Raw genomic sequence first — 21,977 nt, 5'->3', positions numbered from 1 at the left:
AAATTCAAAATGGAGGTGCTGAAGCCGTTCCCGTCCCTCCCGGGGGGGGGTTCCTCCCCGCTGTCCTGTCCGTGCCCTGTCAGCCATTACCGCGTTGGGGAAGAGGACGCGGTGCCGGTCAGAAGCCCCTCTGGATTGAGCCCTGCTTAAATTTATATCGAATATACTCGTTTAAGGCAGTTGTGGTACAAGCAAATCTGTAGCAAAAGGTGCGTATATATGTCCGATAACTGGCCAGGTCTGTGTTCAGTGACTGGAAGTTTCTGTGGTGACATCGAACCTCTGCCTGCCTTAGTGGGATAACCTGTGCCAGCGGCTCCTGAAAGTGTTCCGTGCACAGAAATGCTCTATTCTCTACGTGCTTTGAAGTTTGTCTCTCTTAAAAAAATAAGATCAACGCGCCCTTCAATACCTGATCTTGTTGAAAAACTAAAACTGAAATTTCTTGAGGTAGGGCTTTCTGCCTGTTCGGCAGTGCTTTGCTACTTGCCAGACTGTTCCTGAATAATAAGGTAACAGTGCTTTGCTACTTGACAGACTGTTGCTGAATAATAAGGTAAGTGTAAGCCCTGGTTTGGGGTTTCAGGGGTGAAAGCTTGGCTGGTCGGTGTTGAAGAAATGCTGTGTTGCTCTGCTGAGCTGGATAACGCGGAGCGGCTTTGCCCGTACTTGTTCGATGGTGGTTTTCTGTGCCTCTTTGAGGCTCTCTCATCGCTTGCCACAATATTTTCCATACACTGTTCTTGCTCCTTCATATATATATTTTTTTTAGGTTAATGGTTGTTTTTTAGGCCTTCAAAATAGGATCTGATGAAGAAATATATTCATACCAAGCGCATTGGAGAAATGCTGGAGGATTAGAGGATGTTTCACACCTGCAGCAGCAGATCTCCATTAGGCAGCAGGTGGTTGGCAAAACCAGATTAAAAGATGTCTTGAATGGAGTGTTTGATAAGGATTCAGAGTGACCTTTGCTTTCCAGCCCCAAAAGTTTCCAGATCCCTCTGCATTCGGTAGTGTTCTGCTCTCACCCAATGTTTATCACCTCGCAGAGACTCTAGAAGTCTTGCCATGGTGATTACTAATTAATGGAGAGTGAGGAAGAGCTGTCAAAGGCCATAGAGTCCTTTCTCACTCAAGACTTCAGCCACCCCCTTGTTGCCCCCCCTGAAGTTTTGTGGAGGGAGTACCACTTGGTAGATATCTCTGCAAACAAGCAAAACTAGACAGATGCTGGAGCCATACAACCTTAGGGGAGCGGCTCTGTGGTCAGTTTAGTTTGGCATAACTCAAACACGGGTTCTTGCTGCTTCTTCTTCCCTTGCTGGTTCAGCCCGGCCTTCTCTCTTAGTTTGCAATTATTTATTTTATTACGGTGTTATTATTGAGCAGCCAGAAGGTGAACTCGGGCGCAGAACTGATCCAAATGAAAATGAGCTCCTCGTTTTCCACTGACTCTGGGTTAGTCTTCAGCGCCCGCAGTTGTGTGCTGTGTGCTCTGGTTTATGCTTTGGCCCCGCGGTGCTGTTGTGGAGAAGCGGGCGGCAGCGAGCAGCCTCGGGGAAAGAGAGAGATGTTGTGATTATTGTGAAAGGAAGGTTTAAGGGCAAAGTTCCATCCTTGCCCCCGGACTGCTTGTTTGTAAGGCCGCAGGGTGTATGTGATTCAGCAAATAATGTGGATAACCAACAACCTGGCCAAAGGGGAGGGGAACGAGTTCTTTTAGCTTGGTCAGGTCCCTGCGCTGCTCCACAGCAAAACCTTGTGATCAGCTATTGCCAGCACAATTTTGGAGGAGACAGGAATCAGCGGGCAAGTGGTGTCAAGATGAGTGGCAAGAACTGCTTTGCTGCGGGGGAGATAAGCTTAGGAACATGAGATAATCCTTAAAAGAGCTAAGGGTCTTTTTTTTTCTTTTTTTTTTTCACAAGCATCATTAACATTTAATGAAGACTCAAACTTAACATTCAATAAATATTGTTAATACGGTACATTTTGGATAGTTAAATGAAAACTACGGGTCTAAATTTAAGAGTCCAGGGACTAATTCTACAGTGACTGTATTGAGCACACCTGTTTGTCATAAACACAAATCAGTTAAAGCATCCTCACCTTTGTTAAAAAAGCCTTGTGGGGGTTCACAAGTTGTGTCTGTTAGTATGAAAACAACTTTTCATACTAGCTTTTTTCCAAAAAATATGTACAACCAAAGTAAAAAATTTTCAGTCGATGGACTAAGAATTGTTTTGGATTAAGTTGAATTACTTGCTGGTATCAATTGAACAACAGTTAAATGAAGAGTGAAAACCAGTGATGGATAGAGCACACGAAGGGGTCAGTTCTGAGCGTTTGTCCCAAGCCTGGGCACAGGACCTTCCCCGCTGTACCAGGTTTAGTAATTTTCCAACCTCTGAATATACAGAAGCCTCCTGAGATACGTATTTGTGGTGACAGTGGTGTTCCTTCTACACCTGAAAACCTGAAGAGTGGGCTTTTTGGATGTGTAATAGTTAGCAGCTATTCATTCCTTTAAGGAAATAAATTCTGCTTCTCACAGTTTTTGAATAGTTACTGTATCAGCGCTATGTTTTAAGGGAGTAGCAGTAGTGTACTTAGCAAAGGCTGCTTTTTAAGGTCTTCCAGGTACCCCGAAAGAAGCCCGTGGGCAACATCAGGGTGTGAGGGTGTTACTCTGTTTTGCTATCTTCCATGCTGCAATTCTTGCTTAGTCTGCTTCGGGGTATTTCCCAGATGATCTTCTGAGCAGATCCGTTGCCTGTTTCAGATCCCAACGTTGTGTTCGAGTCCTTGTCAGTGGAACAGGCTTGACCTTCACCAGTTTGGAAAGTCCTTTTCTGTAAATCGCGTAGTCTGGGATCCAAAAACATGGGAGACAGAGGAGCGCCCTCCCTCCGACAAACCTCCGAACAAACACGGCCTCTAACAGAAGGCCGGAAAACAGCGTTCATGAGCAGCTTAACGAACAGGCATTTTCATTTGCCTTCATTCTTATATCTGTGTGTATCCTTCTAGCGTTACTTAAAATAACTGCGGCACGCTGTAGAAAAGGGGGGTGTGAGCTCTGTTCTTCAACTGGGGGAAAGTTCACAGGCTGCCTCCCGCTTGTTTCTGCACGCAGAAGCAGAGAGCGGCGGTGCCCAGCAGTCCGTAGATGTTCGGTGTGGTTCAGAGGCAGCTTCTCCCAGGCTGAAACTCTAATATCGACTATTTCTGGCCTGTGCACTTGTACACATGCTCTCCTGTCTATTGAAAACGGGATTTTCTTCTCAGAAACTGGAAGGCTGATGCTAATCCAGTTTAGATGACCTATATAATTCTGGAAATAGCATGAAGTTTTTTTGGTTAAGGAATGTTTTTCCTCTTAAGATAAAGGAATCAAAGTTTAAAAGTTTCCTTTTGTTTTGCTTTATTGTTTTTTTTTCTTTGTGAAAACTCTTTCAGAGTATAAGCCAAAAATCTGCTGTTTTTTTCTAGGGTGAGGGAATGGCCTCTTTGTTTCTTAAAAGAGCTGTTCCTCATCTGATTATGTCACAGATTGTCCACTATGGGATTTCATGGGCGTTACTTCCAGGCTTTTAGTACCCTATTGCTGATGTCTGATGTGGTGTGGCAACCTTCTTTGTCTGCTCAGTATCCAAACTCCCTGGTTTTTTTCCAAACCTTTTGGTGGAAAAGAGGTATTTCCGTAATCTTCCCAGCTTTTCTTTCTTACCATTAATTCTGCATACCTTCCCAGTCTAAGTATCGCTATATCCTTATTTATCTTGAACTGTGTGGCTTCACATGTCTGTATTTATTCGTAAAAACCTCTTGTGAATTTAGGATGTGGTCCAGTTGAAGCTGACATGGGGATTTTCTGTTAGGCTCTGCACATCTGGGTAACTCTTGCTTCTGTTGCAGGTGTATTCATTGTTGCAGCGAAGCGAACTCCTTTCGGCACCTATGGAGGTTTGCTGAAGGACTTCACAGCCACCGATCTGACAGAACATGCTGCTCGAGCTGCGTTGGCTGCTGGCAAGGTCTCTCCCGAGATGATCGACAGTGTTGTTGTCGGCAGTGTCATGCAGGTTGGTAGCACGGAAAATTTGCTGGTCAGTGATTATTTCAGTCACCTCCTTTGGTGTGGTCCTATAGATAGTTACCTCTGCTCTGCAGCCAAGAATAAACCAAAGGGGTGGAAATGGAACGGGTAAGTAGCGCTTATCGTGTAGTGTTTCCCGTTCGTGTTTAAGGGACGTACCCTGTGTGATTTGCGATATTATCGGGAGCAAGGCTCAGCTTTCTTTTTTTAGTACCAAAGGTAGTTTAAAGTAGGACAAGCTGGTCTGAAAAATGTGGATTCATTAAACGGTTAGCTGCTAGTCCCTGGTAGGTTTTTCCCGTTTTAATGGCTTGAGCTGTGTAGCTGAACGACCAGTGAGTTTTCACTGGATTGAATAAAACCCTTTCTTTCTGGAGACTGTAGCTGATTTGAGTCCATATCCCTTGAGTTTCCTATGGAATTTTTTTGAGTGAATATGAATTTACTTTGAGCTGGAAGGATATGTGCCTTGATTGGCAGAGATACTTGGACAATCCTATTTTTTTCTGAAGAGCTTGTGATGTAGATGCTGTTGTATGCAGGACACCAGCGTTGCAAAACTGCAGTTATCCATATATTCAGATATCCATATATATCCAGATATCCATATCCAGCTTAGAGCCTTTGTTTTAGGCAAGACAGCAAAGAGCATTTCTGACTTTGTTTTGTATTCTGACTTCATCGTTCTTAAGGGTAGGCAGTCTTACCTTGCACTGAGTGTTTCAAGAGTATAGAAGAAACAAATACCTGAGAACTTTCCTGAGAAGTGAACAAACGTGCAGTATTTCTTCTTAAGGATTTTCTTTTTGCTGCGTAGCTTTTGATTCTTTTTGCTGTTACAGCTACCATCTCAGCTTCTATTATTCAACTTTTTGGGTTTGGTAAGAACTGTTTGTGGGCTAGAAAAAAAAATATTGCAGCATCCAAGTCTCTTGGAATGCTTTCACATAAAAAATAGCATTTTCCTAATTAAAAAAAAAAATCTTTTCATGTTGAAATGTTTCTTTTCCTTTGCATCATACTTCCCCATCCCAATAGATTTTCTTTTTTTAGTCCTGGATTCCTTTCAAGTATTGTATGATGAAGTTTAAATAACTATGAATGTATGACCATTTTAAACTCCCCTTCTTTAGTGGAAGAAGTGGCTTGATGGTGGCCATGAAGCCAACACTGTCCTGGCCTGTCCTGGGAATAGTGTGGCCAGTGGGACTGGGGCAGTGATCGTCCCCCTGTACTGGGCACTGGTGAGGCCCCACCTCGAGTGCTGTGTTCAGTTTTGGGCCCCTCACGACAAGAAGGACATTGAGGTGGTGAAGCATGTCCAGAGAAGGGCAACGGAGCTGTGAGGGGTCTGGAGCACACGTCTGGTGAGGAGCGGCTGAGGGACCTGGGGGTGTTCAGCCTGGAGAAGAGGAGCTGAGGGGAGACCTTCTCGCTCTCTACAGCTCCCTGAAAGGAGGGGGTAGCGAGGGGGGTCGGTCTGTACTCCCGAGGAACAGGCGATAGGACAAGAGGAAATGGCCTCAAGTTGCACTGGAGGAGGTTTAGGATGGATATTAGGAACAATTTCTTCATGGAAAGGGGTTGTCAAGCACTGGAACAGGCTGCCCAGGGCAGTGGTGGAGTCGCCATCCCTGGAGGTATTTAAAATGTGTATTGAGGGAGTAGCATTGTGCACAGAACTTGAAGCAAACTTCTCTGTGCGTGGTACTTTGCTTTTCAAAAAGAACTGTGATAGAACCATCTTTGCAAAGTTTTGGAGGAATGAGATTTCATTGTTAGAACAGGTGAGTGTCCAATTAGAACATAACACTTAGGAAATTTCACAAAGCTAGTATGAAGCAGCAATGGCATCTCTGCATTTTCCACACTGTCTTTTTTTTGGAGGCCTTCCCCTGTTGGTCTGAGCAATTGTAATTTACCTTGAAATAATGGCTGGATCTGGTCTTATGTCAGTCCAGGTGTGTGTATGCTGTTTTGAAAATAAGGGATAAAGGAAAACATAAGACTATTAAGTTGCTGGCTTCAGTCTTAACATCTGTAGTCCCATTTTTGGCCTGACGTCTAGTCTCTGCGACAATGAGTTTCTTTAAAATGCACATTAAGACATTGGCCCGTTTTTGATCTTATAGGATGGTGTCTTTTCGAAGTGAATCAAAGTGCTTCTTTAGAGTAGTAGGATTTCTGTTGAAACGTACATTATCTTCTCTCAGTGATACAATTGCGCTATACTGAGTTTTCATCAAGACTTTTACTTGCCAAAGAAATTTGAGTGTAACAAAACCTCCTATTTGTTCTGTCGACAGAGCTCTGCGGATGCGATATATATTGCAAGACATGTTGGTTTACGTGTGGGAGTTCCTGTCCCAGTTCCAGCCCTCACTGTCAACAGACTTTGCGGCTCTGGTTTCCAATCCATTGCCAGTGGATGTCAGGTACAAAGTTCTTTTTTTCTGTACTAGTTGTAACCTTTATCAGACTGTTAACATGAGAGAAGAGATGTGTGTAGAAACGTGTACTTCGTCTTATCATGGATTTTTAGCTACCACTGGTAGAGACTTCCTATTGTCTGGCGTGGTTTTGTGCAAGACTTCAGCCTCCACAGTGCCATATTTTGTGATTGGTTTTAAAAAAATCATCATTGTAGCTCTTCTGAGTTTAATATAAGGAATGCAACAAGCGTTAGCCGGTGAAATAGAGCTCAGCTGTGCAATAGTTGCATTCTGTGATCCAGTTTGCTTGAATTGGAATTACTGGGCATCAGAACCACAACAGGAGGCTTTCATCTTCTAATCATGGTTTGTATTCTCCCCTAGCTAGCTATGTAAGCAGCAACCCATGCTTTTTAAGTGTCTTTTCGTTCAAAGATCCAAACCCTCTCATGGGTTACCTAATCTATAGCGTCACTTCTTCTAAAATAGAAGAAAATAAACTTCTTTTGAGCGCTGGGCCCAAACCACTGAGTAAGGTGGTACAGTGAGTTTTATTTTATTTGTCCATACAAACCAGTGGTCTAGACTTCACAAAATGAAAGAGTATTTTATCAATATTGGAGCAACCACATAGTTTGTTGTTGTTTTTCTTTTTAAAAAAAACAAACCAAAGTTCCCATTGGCTGGCAAATTATTTTAGATCTGATTCTCTAAAGAAAAAATTGTGGAAGATAATGTAGAGTTAAGGTTACATGTTTACGATAATACCCACCTGGCAGTTTCTTCTAGTGCTTTCTGCAAAGGCTGTACGCATGTTAGTCTACACTGAAAAAAATCTGTTGGGGAATTTGACCACTTATATCAAAAGTACATTTGCGAGGTCTCTTCCAAAGATGGCATTTCATCAATGCAGCTCACGTTTCTGTATTTCTCTGGCACGCGACAAAGCTGCAGCTTCTATTCTGAGCTGCTTAAATGTGCACAAAGGTTTTGGTAACTCTAGGAAGCATCTCAGCACTTATTACTACAAATCAGTCATGCTAATTATTAACTAGTCATCTTGAATGCATCTCAAGATAATTTCGTCTGCTTCCATTCCAGTACACAAATAACCTTAGCTGTCCAACTGAGTGAATCATTTTAAGGAAGTACAATTTTTGAGTGGTCTGATGGTGCATTTAGGAATTAGGGCTTTTGGGTTCTGTGTGCTTTGCCAATGTGCCAATGATGAATTAGTGCATTTTGGGAGTTTCTTTTGGCAGCTTACCTGGCTAATGTTTTCTAAAATGATTTCCCTTTTTGTTTTTTAAAATCACAAGGCTTTGAGGTTTAATTTCTGTTCCTTTTGAGCAGATTGGGAGCTCAAAAACCCTCAGTCATTTGTGAACCTAACCACAGAAGCATGCAAATGCATAATGGCTTTGTTCATCAGTGCTGTCATATGTGTGCACCCGTATTCTCTTCCTCCCTTATTGACATAATCATTCCTTGCTGAAAGGAGGAGGAAGGAACACGTAATGAAAGAGACAGACCCCAATCTTAATAGAACAGTAAACAATTCATAAATAATACACGTGGCTAAGCATGAATTCATTCTCTGTGTGTGGCTTGGTATGTGACGAGGTCTTTTTCTAAAACAGTTGTTATTGTCTTACAAACCCAGCAAACTAAATCCTGGATCTGTTTTGTTTTTCTGTTAACAGGAAATTTGCCTTAATGAATCGGAGATTGTTCTGTGTGGTGGGGCTGAAAACATGAGCCAGGCTCCTTATGCAGTTCGAAACATTCGATTTGGAACCAGATTAGGAGCAGAACTCAAGGTCTAGTACTGATTTTTACTTTTTTTTTTGGTCTCTGAATAAAGTCATGTTTACAGAGCAACATAAAGTGTTGGGCCTGTAGACACTGTATCTTTGCAAATGAAATTATTGGAGGTTAGATCCCGATTTAGTTGTTCAAAGCATTTATCCAGTATTCAGACGTTATCAAAACAGTAGGTTCAGGCAATTTTATGAAGCATGCCAGTTTTGTAGCTTTTCCAAAACCATATTTGAATTCCTGTTCCATGTTAAACATATCAATAAACTCTTAGACACAAAACTTAGTTCCTGCATCCCATCAAAATACTGCATGTAATATAAAAACTTGTCAGAGGCTGTGAAATAGAGGCATAGACAGTTTAGGTAAAGCTATTAAGACTACCAATGGGTAGATAGACTGGTAAAGAACGTGTATGCCTTCAAGTTGTAAGCATCTCTCAATTTTAAAAGTGCAAACTTGAAGTTAAATCCATTGAGAGAGAAGCTGTTTTTACATTTTCTTCTGAAGATAAATCCTTAGTGAATACTGCGGGAAATTTGCACCAGAACCCACTTCCGCTCTGATAATTACCATTTAGTCAGTGGGTCATAACTGACATCAAAATGCTAAATTAGGATATTTCAGTGTTTCAGCCCTTTTGTTTTTCTCCTGCACTGTTTTTTCCATTATGACGATGGTGAATATGAAGTACGCTTGACTTTGTTCTGTGAATCTTGTGTGGCTCTGTGACTAAACCTCAGTTCCTACAGAGAACACCTTCACAAGGTTGCTGATAACGATGAGTTATAGGTACCACTGCGTTCTTATGAAGATAACTGAATTAGACAGTTGCAGGTGAATAAGGGATTTATCTTGAAGAACTTAACTGGTGTCAGAGAGATGATAAACCCCATCTGAACTGACTGGTCTTGCCGCATATGAGTGGAAAGAACCACCCTAGCGTACAATGTAGATTAACTAAAATAAGACACAAGAACTTGCATACTCTTTTGCAGCGTGTTTGGTCCAATTTAAATAAAGTATTTGTAGGTAACCCGAGTTAATTTTCCAAACAGACAGTAGTTTCCAAGAGGCTGCTGAAGAATTAGAAACTGCTGTGCTTTATAATTTTCTTTTCATAATGTTCCATGCAGTTGGAAGACACGCTGTGGGCAGCTCTAACAGATACGCATGTTAAAATACCTATGGCAATTACAGCTGAAAACCTGGCAGCAAAATACAACATCACGCGAGAGGACTGTGACCGATACGCGTTCAAAACGCAACAGAGATGCAAAGCTGGTTAGTAAATTTAGGAATGGAAGTGTTTATATGATACTACTTTCAAATCCGTTCAGTTTTTAACATTGTGTAGCTCCTGCCTCTTGGTGTAATTTGTCTTTTGATTTGCAGATACTGTAATTCATGCTTTTGTTTGCTTTGTGATACAAGTAGCCCATTCCATGGGGGTTTGACTTTGAATAAACTGAGTCAGGTGGTGTGCCTATCAGCAGGTTAAGTAACAAATCCTTTTCCACTGGCTTGCTGTGTCTTCCTAGCGGACACTCAATAGCCATTCAGGCAGCAAAAGCCATTGGCATGTCACATGTCACCTCCTGCCTGAACAGGATTCACATTCATGAATGTAACCCCTTTGGAGGGATGTGTTGCCCTTGTCTTCCCTGCAGCGGAGCAGCGTTGTCCCAGGCATGCCCAGCTCCTTTCCTTTCTTTCCACTTCACTGTAGAACAGTCCTCTCCCACAGCGACCCACATCCCTCTTGCATGCCACCGCGTGCTCGAATTGATCTAAATCCTTTTTCTTTCTTTTAGCAAGTCATACGCTATTCTACAACCCTTGAACAGTTATAGCAGATGGAATCTGAAGAGGGGATATTTGTTCAAACTGTTCTCTGGGTAGTTTACGTGGCCAAAGCCATAATTCAGAGGTATTGGATTACTGTGAAATTGATTGATAGTGTAAACAGGCTGATAGGCCAAAAGTGAGTAGAAGGTATAGTGGTCGCCCCACGACTTCAACATACATTGCAACCCAAAGGTGAACATAAGCAGCAAAGATCTAAGCATACTTTTACATTCTAACGATGGTGCTTTTTAACAGCTGCTACTCTTGAAGGAAGATCTTGTTGTTGGTGGTTTTTTTTCAATGGGTGTAGCAGTGCTTTTTGTAACTTTTCTCAGTCGTGTGTTACCTTCCCTGCCGATCTTGTTAGCTAACTCCTGCCGTTCCTGGAGCCTTTGCTAGAAACCGTGGCCCTGAAGAGGCTTTAGCTTCTTTCTTGTTTTCTAGGATTTTGCCTTGCTGTTTTTATTTCTGCTTGTTATGCCCAGTTCATCTTATTCCGCACTAAAGAGAGTCCTGTGGCTAATGAGAAAAGAAAAAGATTTTGTAGAATTTATTGCAAAAGTTCAGAGGTAGCTAAAAAACTTCAGATATGCCCATTTCAGTGTCTTAGTTTTAAATCCCTTAGAGTTGCATTTGTGGAATGAGTTGAAGTGGCTGGGAGTCTTTGTTCAGTTTTGGGAGATAGCAGTTGTTTTGGTTCTAAATCTGTGTGTTCACATCAACATTGTGGAAACTAAAGGTAGCGTTTAGTTGCCTGAATATTGGCATGTAATGTCACCTTAGGTGATGTGGCCAGATGCTCTTATGGGCATCTTAGATACCTACAACGTCTTGAATTGTCTTGGGTTGTTTAGGAAGCTGAATAATCCCATTCTAAGATTGTGGCGTGACTGTGAGAGCCTGCGGAGGAGCAGCTTGAACAGGATTTTAATTGATATACAATAACTTACGCTGGTTATCAATGGAGAAAATGTGGCTCAGGATTTTTTTTCCACGTTCCTCTCTCAGTGAGATTTACAGCTTCTTGGCCCTCTGATAAGTGACAGAGCTGTAGAATAAAGCAATAATACAGGAGGATGTGTACTGAAAATAAATCTGGTGGTTAAAAAAAAAAATCAGTTATTTAAAGCTGAAATAACACTTCAATACTTGAAACTTTCTTTGGAGAAGTTTCAGAATGTGTTTGTAGAGTTTTTGCCCAGTTTCTAAAAAAACCAAACAAACATTAAAACACCAACCAGCCTATTTAAGCAAAATAAAGCATAAACAGTAATGTCCCTGAACTCTTGGGTAAATTAGAGCAGAAGTTGTGTGCACATGAAAACAGTATTATTGGTCAGGCTGTGCAATTGTGTCGATATTTTTATTGGAGTCCTTTTATTTTCATGTTTGTGGTTGCAGCTCAGGATGCTGGTCACTTTAATGCTGAGATGGCACCAATTGAAGTGAAAACGAAAAAGGGGAAAGAAAGTATGCAAAAGGACGAGCACCCGAAACCCCAGACCACTCTGGAACAATTGGCAAAGCTCCCGTCTATCTTTAAAAAGGATGGAACGGTGACTGCTGGGAATGCTTCAGTGAGTACGTCAAAGCCTTGGGTTGCGAAAGTGTCACCTCTAAGGTTCTCCAAATTTATTGTCACTGTATTTATGTCTCGCTGAGCCACCTTTGGCTGGCAGCTGTGTCTCCTGATGAAAATTATTTCTAATTCTGCAGTTGAACGCCCCTGGTTGACTGCTCCAGCCCCAAGATGGCAGGGGATCCTTCAGTCTGTTCCTGTTGTCCTAAATTTTGGTTCTGCGGGTTGTCACTGTTCTTTTAGTGAGGCGTTGACAGTTCCTCATCAGCCTTGAGTTATGCAGTTGATACCTGCAATGGTTATATAGAATTAGCCATTCTACTTTGAATGATTACTGAATATTTGCTTTACAAATCATGCATTATATTAGCGGGCATGCTGCTGCTGCTCATCTTTGTACCACAGCTGGTATCCTCTGTAGTCCAAACTACATTCTGCTCTTACCCAGAGCAGACTGGGTGCTTAGCAGCGTGTCGTTACAGACTGTTCCTCTTACAGTCATTATCTTAAACAAGTGATTAATGTTCTTTGGGCCAGAAGGACCACTGTGATCATATAACCTGAATGCCTGCCTAAAATAGATCATAGCCACAGTAAGTATGGGTGTCTGTAAAGTATCTTTTATAATTAATAGTACATATGTTATCCAATATTCATAGTGTCCTTGCAAGTCTACAGAATGGTATTTCCAGTGTAAAGAAGACTTTAAGTGGCAACAACGTATTTTACTTTTCTAAAACATTGACATTAATTAAACATCTATATTTAAATTTAATAGTCCACAGAATAGTGAAAGATTGTGGTTTGTTGTTTTGAATAAACACTAATACAATTGTCTGCTAAATGTTATTAATAGTGTCTTGGAGTGAAGCTTTTTCTAAGGGGTGTATTTCCTCTAAAGTGTGGGGTTTTTTTGCTTGGTTGTATTTTCTCCACTAAGAATGTTTTTTCCCCTCTTATTGCAAGGGGGTGTGTGATGGAGCTGGTGCAGTCATCATTGCCAGTGAATCAGCACTTAAAAAGCACAATCTTACTCCTCTGGCAAGAATAGTAGCCTATCACTCAGCTGGCTGTGACCCTTCCATAATGGGCATTGGTAAGTTGCAATAAAGCACATTCTTTTATAACATCAATTAGCATTAAAATATTCCTGTGTTGGGCATTCTAAAGGAAAGAAAGGGAGGCTGCAGTGTGCTGAGTCTGGTAGCTCTGAAGACGTGTTGCTTACTACAGAGAGGGAGTCTGTCCACTGCACTGCATCAGTCCATCCCTCTTATGCAGAAGGACTGATTTACTCCTCCGTTTGGCTGAAGGGGTATGTGCAGTGCCTGACCTTGAGCATTAGTGCTCAACTGTAGTCCCCCAGCATATTTTTTTTTCTCCTTTTTTTTTTTTTACTTTCTGTGTTAGTAACTCAAGAAAATAAGCACTCTCTTGATTTTTTTAAAAACAGTTTTCTCCTGAAATTGACTTTTGTTTCCCATGAGCTTTAAATCCCATTATTAAACGTGCAACTATGAGTTGTCTTCCTCACCTCTTGCTGAAAATATTGCCTCTGTGTACAGCTTTCAGCAGTTACTCAGTTGCTCAAGCTAAGATTGGATTCCAGGATACACATCTGTGCAGGTATTATTTTGGCAAACCAACTACTTCTCTTTTTTGGTTAGACCCATATTTTGTGCTTCCTAATCAAGTAACTGTTAACGCAAACACCCTCAAAATCAATCCAGACACCTCAGGATTTTTCCCTTCTGTTTAGTTTGTAGACAGCATTGTGTCCCAGCATTGCTTTTCCTTTCTGCCATTCTGTTCAGAGAGGTCATTGTTGACTGGTTCCACGTGTCAGTAGAAATGCAAATGAAGCATTGTCAGATTTGTTTTCTTGATCAGACTATCTGACCAACACAACCTTCAAAGCAAATGTAGAGGGAGGGTTTCTTTCGCTAGACTTCATGCTGTCATTGTGCTTTCTAAAGTAGCCCATTCTTTCTAGGTCAGGCGACTCTTTTAGCTTGTTTAAAAACTTCATAAATTATATGGAGAAACAGTTAGTATCGTAACTCCTTAACACCACAGCTTGTCCCCAGCAACTCAAAAAGACCAGATGAGATTCATCGACATGACTGCAACAGATCTGAGAACAGGAGCTCAGACTGAGCAACTGCCCTTTCACATTCTGATAGTGATAGGGAGTCCTGCCTCACAATGTCTACTGAGAGAATTCATTATTTTAAAAAAAAAAAAAAGAGAGAAAGACGGGGCGGGGGAAGTCTACTTGGCTGTCATTAATGGTCTTTGTATTGTCCACATGAGACCCTCCCATTACTCTCACATGTAACAGGCATACTAAAATCTGTCTGTAATGAGATGCATTTAGAGTCTAGTATTAAGCTGCCTGAGGCTTTCTGATAATCCACTGAGCTTTGAACTGGGCCCTTTCTTCTTTTAATTTTTCTGTCTCTTTGGTCATTTCCTTATTTTTATGTTTTTTATTCTTTGAGCTATGAGTTTTCAACACCATTTTTTGGTAGTGAGATAGCATTTAGGGTTGTTAACATTTTAGGATTGGGATTTGTTGTCTACTGATCAGCTACCATCTATCATCGCATTATCTTTGTCCTACAAGCACCTATCTAATTAGGCCTTTCAAATTCTCTTTGAGTGTCTCTTTCCTTAGGTAGCTGGGCTTTGTGATTAATCTCCCCTGGTGGATTATACTCTGTCGTAGATGTTAGCTTTCTTCCAGAAAACAGTTTTATTGCCAAACTTTGTAATATTCTCAAAAAAAAAAAAATCTCACTGTCTTCAGTTGGCTGGGGCTTGGGTCCAAGGGAACATTTCATTGTTAGGTTTTTTTTGACTAGAAGATTTTCAGATAAATTATGTTAAGAACACCAAACCAACGCTACCCATAACGAAACACGTGACCAGCAAACTCTAGAACAGCCTGCCTTTTTCTATACCTGGAGGCTGCAAGTTGTGAGGAAAGAATAAGCTGAACCAAGAGCACTGGGAAGGAGAAAACTTAACCACAGTTTTGAGGCAATTTTCTTTACAGAATCACAGAATGGTCAGGGTTGGAACGGCCTTCTGGAGATCATCCGGTCCAACCCCTGCCAGAGCAGGGTCACCTCCAGCAGTTGCACAGGACGGCGTCCAGGCGGGTTTGGAATGGCTCCAGAGTGGGAGACTCCCCCACCTCTCTGGGCAGCCTGTGCCACTGCTCTGCCACCCTTACAGGAGAGAAGTTCCTCCTCAGGATGAGATGGAACTTCCTATGGTCAAGTTTGTGCCCATTACCTCTTGTTCTATCACTGGGCACCACTGACTTTCAGTTCTCTTGACTTGAAAGCTATGCGTGTGTTTACCAACATAGCTCTGCAGCAGTAGGGACGCTCCTAACTTTTCCTGGCAGTGTGTTGAGAAGGCTGCCAAATAGTTTTGAGATTTAGGAGTTCTCTTACCAGCTGATAAAGCAGGTGAGCGGCATATCCAGAATTCATTGGCTGCACAGAGGTTCATGGGAGGGGATCTGATGAGGCTTTATGAAGCTATCCTATGTATAATGTGTTTATAAGCCTTTATTTTTAATTTTTTTTTTAAATTTAAATTAACTGTGCGTACAATTTCCAAATAGGCCCTGTACCTGCAATTACTGAGGTTCTGAAGAAAGCAGGATTGACCTTGAAGGACATGGATTTGGTAGAGGTAAGGAGTTTTAACATGAACAGTGAGATTACTCCTGATCTTTTTAGCAGAAACGTTCTACTCGAGATAGATGTTATCACAAGGTAGATTCATCACAGGTTAGATGTTTCTTCATGTCTGGAGCCCACCTGTCTTAGCTCGCCTGCATGACCTTTATCCATCTAGTTTCTACCACGCCATTGCACAGTCACTACAAAAATCTCAGGCATGTGGAAGTTGAAAATGGTGTGATAGCATTCCGTGGAAAAAAAATAGCCTCATGTGACATGAAGTTTTACTCTGTTGGCTGGAGTATTAATGTTTAAATTAGTCACAATTCTCCATTTGTGAACAGGGCCTTTTTTTTTGTCGCAGCGATAGGCTCTTCATGAACACGTTGCATCAGAATATACCTTTTTGTTAGTAAAGTATACTACATACTTGTTTTGTATCAAATGTGCCAGAAGGATTTGAATTTACATTGGCTTGGCCTGACAATTTGTGTTTTGTCTGATTACGTTTTTATAAACACAATGTTTAATACTTTTCTCAATCAAAATGAGAAGAAGCTCATCTCACTTAATCTTGTGTACACACATGCTGCTGAACGCTTGTGTGGAAAGTCAAGATGTGGACATTTGTATTGTTTCTCTGATGTTTTAGGTGAATGAGGCATTTGCACCTCAGTATCTAGCTGTTGAAAAAGTTTTGGGGCTTGACCCTGAAAAAACCAATGTCAATGGAGGTGCCATCGCTATAGGCCATCCTTTGGGTGCTTCAGGCTCACGGATCACAGCTCATCTGGTTCATGAATTGAGGTACGTACGTAGCCGATAGCTGCTGGTAGTGAATACATCAGAATCGGTGGTAGCTGATGTATTTACACCTGCAAAAGATTTTTAGGATGGATACTGTGCGAATAAAGACTTCCACCCTGCTGACTTAAAACTTTCCACGCTAAAGTGTACTGCTTTCTGAACAAATTTGTTACCTTTGTGCTGTAGTCCAGGTCCTGCAGTTTGCCTCATAGTCCATTCTGTTGTTATTACAGGATTTTTGGCTTCCTCTAGAGCTGATCCAGGCCCACCGTAGTCAGTGGGAAGGTTTCCTTTATTGAAATGGCCTTTGAGCAAAGTCTGTTCTTTTCCTAACAGGGTGCAGCTAAAAGGCTTTGTCATCACCTTCTTTCTCCTTTAATCCATTTTCAGAAATTTTGACTCTTTTGGCTTGCTTGATATGCTTAGCACCATTTTAATGTGAACTTTCCTTTTTTTTTTTCCCCCTCAGGGCAGAGATCTTTTTGGTTGTACTTGCAACACCGTATTAGTGTTCAACCACAAAGCCTCAGTTAATTTGCACCTTGCAGAAAACTTTCTTGGAGCGTAGCTGTAGAAAACTTAGCTTTTAAGAACTGCCTTGGCGATAAAATTTTATTTTACTTATGCCATTTTTGTTATGCGTTGAAATCACAAGTATCCCGTAATGTCATTCCATGCCATTTTGTATTCCTAAGAACAATATAGCGTATCATCTTTTAGAGGGTAAAAGACTCGGACCTGCAACTCCTTGTTTTTCTACAGAAACATTTCAACATCAGTTGAGGCTTCATGATATTCTTCTAGAAAAAGAAGAACATAGACATTCTAAAACATCGTCTTTAGTAGCTCCTAGTTGATAGCTAGTTTTCCTTTCATAAAATCAGGACAACAGCTATGACGGTTTCATAAATGTAAATAATTTTCGCTGTTACTTTTTCTGTACAGGCGTCGTGGTGGGAAATACGCGGTTGGGTCGGCTTGTATTGGCGGTGGACAAGGTATTGCTGTTATCATTGAGAACACAGCCTGAGAGATTCTGGAGACCGCAGCGTTGCCCGGATTACTAATTCCCTGAGAAACTTCTGCCTTTTGTGACAATAAAGCATCACTACCTGCCTTCGTTTTGTGCCATTCCTGCAAGGTAAAGGAATAGCTGAGAAGTCTGAATTCTGAACAAAAAGATGAATGTCTTTTTAACTAAAGGAAGTGTAACATCAATAGAATTTCACACTGATAAAGTATTTTCTAAAAGCCTCTTTTCAATCAAAGTTAATGTATTTCTGTAGGCAAAATTCTTTTCATTTCCTGAGGAAATTGCCTGTCAAACTTTCACCAAACCTGCCTTAAAATAGCAGTCAGCGCAGCTTTTTAAGCAAGTATGGCTTAAACTGTTCTTATTTCAGCTACTGCTGCTGTCTGGCACATGTGCCTCTTTTATCATCAGGAAATGTGAAAATTTAATTGGAGACCTTCTGAAGTATATACTGATTGTAGATTGATTGCTATAACCTGTACCCTGCTGTTTTGCAAGGGAAAAGAAAACGAGCAAAAGCTGAAATTGCCATTGTGCCTCCCGAAAGAACAATAAATATAACAGGAAAAAAAGGGCTTGGTGTTCGTTTGTTTGTTTCTTTTAAAAGTAAATCACTTTTGAGAATTGTTCCTTTTGGTAAGTGAGTGTTGGGTTTTGGAGAGGTTGTTTTTCCTGGCCAAGGAATAACTGGTGTTTAGTCGGTAGTTTCTAGAGCGCTCTAGCAAATCTGCCAGCCTTCCAAGAGGATGGGTAGTTGCATCTCACTCTGTTGCTGCGTGGTAACTGCGGGCATCCAGCAACTCATTTCTTAACTTCCTCTGACGGCATCATCTGCATCTCTTGGGTCACTTAACGTGGGGCTGTTCTTAGCTGATTTGAGAAGTGCACATGTGAGCAAGTTGTCTTGCCTCTCGCAGGCAGTGAAGTTAGGAATCATTTGATGTAATGTAGATTACATTTGGATGAAACGAGATCTCCACTGACTGTACTCAGGGAAGCCCTCTGGGTGCGCTGTACCATCAAGAGCAACTTGCAGCTTGCTCCGATGTAGATGTCTACCTTAGATACTCACAGCTCGTTGGACAGATCCCACGTCAGAGGCAGCACGCGCTTCCCCATAGTCTGTACTGTGCTGTGTAGACTAATATCGTGGCACAGACTTCAGCATTTACTCTTCCTCATCCTCTGTCCACTGTCAAAAATACTGCTTATCTACAACTTCTTCTTGCCACTCCACTGGTGTGAGCTGAGACAACTGCAAAAGATGGGAGGTTATTCAAGACCTGACTGCCTAGCCTGGCGAGAAATTCAGGTCAAGGCAAGTGTTGTTATGACTAGTGGATAACAGTTGAAGTATACTGATCACCGTTCCTGGGATTTTTATGAATGTGGTATCTTTAATGGCTATAGAAATATTTAGTGCTGTTTATATGGATTCAAAAAAGCCAGCTGCCATAAGGCAGCAAACCAGGTGTTCATCTAACCCACTATCTATATTTCTCTTCTAATTTATCTTTAGTAAGTTAGGGTTACTGGGGTTTTGCTGTTCAAGATACAGTTGCCATGCTGATTTTTTATAAAGCAGGATGTTTTCTATTCTTAGTTCCTTCCATAATAACCAATAACTAATTCCCTCTCCCTTCGTGACTGTGGATAATCACTGAACTCTTATTTTCAGAGAACTGGCGACAGTTTTTCCAAGATCTCGTCCTTGTGTAGTAAGTTCTCTCAGAGCTCATCACTGTGTTGGTACAGTAAAAAATAATCCCCTTCATGCACTTTATTTTGCACATAATGTTTCATTTCCCCTTTTTGTCACTCAATTTTTGGAGATCCTTGTGTAATTCTAGCTGAGAGCTGAATTTGCTCATCCTGAATAATTGTGTATTTTCTGCGAAATGCATCATGATGTCCACCTCATTTTCCAGATAACTTATGAACGTGTTATCAGCACAGATGATCGTACATCCTGCTAGTAACCTTTCTTTGCTGTGTGAGCCAACTGCTTGTTCCCATATCATGCCATTTCTATCCTCTTCATTTCCTGTAAAAGCCTCTGATGAGGGGCTTTGTCATGCTAAACTGAAACAGTGAAATCCTTTCCCATGAAGTTACTGGGACTTAATGTATGGCACTTCGGACAGATGCAACTTCTTCCGCAAGTTCCAGGTCTTAAAGTTCAATGTCTGCTTTTAGGGGCAGTAAGGGAAAATGCTTTTGTTTTGGGAGTAAATTTAATTGCTTTCTTTTCACCTGTCTGTGGTCTCAGGTTGCAGTGCCTGGTGCTATAAACACTCCCTCTAAAGTCTGGTTATGGAGAACGCAATCCCTTCTTCAGGTTTAAAACCAACTTAGGTGTTCAAGTTAGGGTGAGTTATGTGTGGATTGTCCCAACATGTGCTTCTGCTCTCTGTTGTCCATGTGAAATGTGGCTTCTTTGTTAAGACTGCTGCCAAAAGGGGCACTTTGCATCAATTAAACCGTTGCACGGTTGAGACCATTGGCAATCACTCTGTGTAGAATACCGGTCATCAAGTTGGCAGTGACTTTGTATCCAGGGAGAAGTCCTCCTTCTGAAACGTGCACAGATGCTCTGGGTTTTGGGGGGAATACGCTGCGTTCCTCTTCTGTAGTTCCCGATTGCACTTTTAAGCCAAGAGCGTGGTATTCCCAGAAGCGCAAAAGCAGGTCCCGTCCTAAGTTGTGCACAACCACAGTTTGCTGTGCTTCAGAATATTGCCTTTTTCTTACCAAGTTATGATTAAAGAGGAGCACAACCACTGATATTTGATTCCTAAGCCAGTCTTCCACCATATATAGGGATGCCTAGCCTGGAGGATTTGGTCTGAGCCTGTCTTTACTAGCAAGTCCAATAATTTATTACAGAATAACAGCAGTAACCTCTGATCCTTGTACATCATTCCGAAGTACGTTCTCCAGTTTCCCAGATTATGACAATGGTAGAACTGTGTTTCTGCCTTTGGGAAATGAAGACATCTCTGCTGAGGGCAATCGGGATTAGGGCAATTTAATAGTGTCCTGGAAGGAGCAGAGGATACAGAAGAAATCTTTTAGATTTTAGAGGGATAATTACATCCATTGATTGTACCAAGTGCATGGTTTTTGGTTTTTTTTTTTTCTTTTTAGGCTCAGGTGCATTCTTTATTTTTGTGTGACTAGCCTCTTATACAGTGTAATGAAAATGTTGATTTTTGTCTTTCTTTTTTTTTTTTCTTTTTAGGCTCAGGTGTATTCTTTATTTTTGTGTGACTAGCCTATTATAGGCTATTATTGTGTGACTAGCCTATTATACAGTATAATGAAAACGTTGATTTTTGTCTTTCCTGCAACGTGTGAGAAAAGAAAGCATTTGTGGAAATTATTCATTGCCTGCCTAAAGCTGTGCGATATTTACTCATAAATGTAGATGTAGCTTCCTACCACTGGGTGGTGCGTTCTAAACACCCTGCAGATCCAACTGTATCACAAAGGCATTTGTCCTCCATATAGTTGCACAGCTTTTCTCCTAAGTGCGCAGGCTAGCTTAACCTTGAAACTCAATCACCCAGAATTTCAGGTCTCATCTCTCCTTTTGTGGGTTTTAAACAGGCAGGTGCCACGATACCAACACATCTTTGTTGCTGTGCACCCCAGAGCCTTTGCTGCTGCTTGATTTCAAGTGATTTAGAAAGCATTTGTTGTTTTACAGAGTGAGTTCCAGCTGCAATTTGAGAGGACTTGTTCAACAAGATGATGACTGAGGTGCTATATCTGGCAGAAGATGAAGAAGAGAATATTAAACCTTAATCCTAAGCAACTGTAGGTGAGAGAGAGAGGGAGAAGGTACAGAGACTTGATGGAGATAGATTTACCTGTTGCATTTCTTTCTGGATTATGTAGAAACAGTTCTGTTATGCTGCTAGTGGAGCTCCAATAATTAAGATGGGATGTTGTTTAGCATTCTATTAAAAAAAAAGATAACTAAATCTCGAAGCTGCTGAAGTGCACAATTTCAGGCAAGTCTCACCTCGTTGTGAGAGTATTTCTAATGAGCTTTTCCTCAACTTATAAATCCAGACGTTTTCCATCTGGTGTGATGCTCTTAAGCTGGGCAGGGCTATGTCTGGCCTCTCCACCAAGCAGAGTCCATGTCTGACTGGGTCAGCCGGATGCCGCACAGGGGTGCTGAGGGGGATCAGAGGGGAGATTAAACCTTCTGAGAGTTTGCAAGCTAAGGCTTTAGTAACGGGGGCGCTCTTCTGAAAACAGCCACAAGGAAACTGTGCTAGCGATGTCTTTGCTGACTCAGGTACATTTACATGAAAAATTAAATTGAAATGAACAGGTAGATTGGAACGTGATTGTTGGTTTTAGTTTTATAATGGATAAGTGTTTCCCGTGGAAGGTGAGTTAAGATAAAGGGGTAACGTTTTTGAACTTACTTAAGGCTGCTGTTTGATAACGAATCCAGCTGTAGGGCTAGTAATGCCAGGTCACAATGCTGTAGCCATAGGAATTGCAGGGCAGATCAGGTGTAAACTCAGGCTGCTAATCCACAGCTATTTGAAATTGTCAGCATGATAAATTCATCCTGGCAGATATTAAGCCAGAGCAGCTATTGTTTTTCCTCTGGTGGTCATGCTCTTACTCTGATTCAGCA

At 41.4% G+C, this 21,977-nt stretch overlaps 1 protein-coding gene across 1 annotated transcript in view; it reads left to right on the top strand.

Moving 5' to 3' along the window:
• Positions 1-17,879, top strand: part of ACAA2 (acetyl-CoA acyltransferase 2) — a 24,243-nt gene extending 6,364 nt beyond the window's left edge. The window contains exons 2-10 of the mRNA XM_009880984.1: positions 3,885-4,088; positions 6,409-6,537; positions 8,238-8,354; positions 9,489-9,636; positions 11,602-11,777; positions 12,746-12,875; positions 15,417-15,487; positions 16,130-16,284; positions 17,230-17,879. Coding sequence (XP_009879286.1) covers positions 3,885-4,088; positions 6,409-6,537; positions 8,238-8,354; positions 9,489-9,636; positions 11,602-11,777; positions 12,746-12,875; positions 15,417-15,487; positions 16,130-16,284; positions 17,230-17,314 — 1,215 coding nt within the window. The 3' untranslated portion in view covers positions 17,315-17,879. The remainder of the gene's footprint in view (positions 1-3,884; positions 4,089-6,408; positions 6,538-8,237; positions 8,355-9,488; positions 9,637-11,601; positions 11,778-12,745; positions 12,876-15,416; positions 15,488-16,129; positions 16,285-17,229) is intronic.
• The last annotated feature ends 4,098 nt before the right edge of the window (positions 17,880-21,977 follow it).

Source organism: Charadrius vociferus, unplaced genomic scaffold (genome assembly GCF_000708025.1).
Source record: "Charadrius vociferus isolate BGI_N301 unplaced genomic scaffold, ASM70802v2 scaffold1503, whole genome shotgun sequence".
Classification (NCBI taxonomy): domain Eukaryota; kingdom Metazoa; phylum Chordata; class Aves; order Charadriiformes; family Charadriidae; genus Charadrius; species Charadrius vociferus.
The sequence above is the reverse complement of the archived record's forward strand: the minus strand, read 5'-3'. Positions and strand labels throughout refer to the sequence as shown.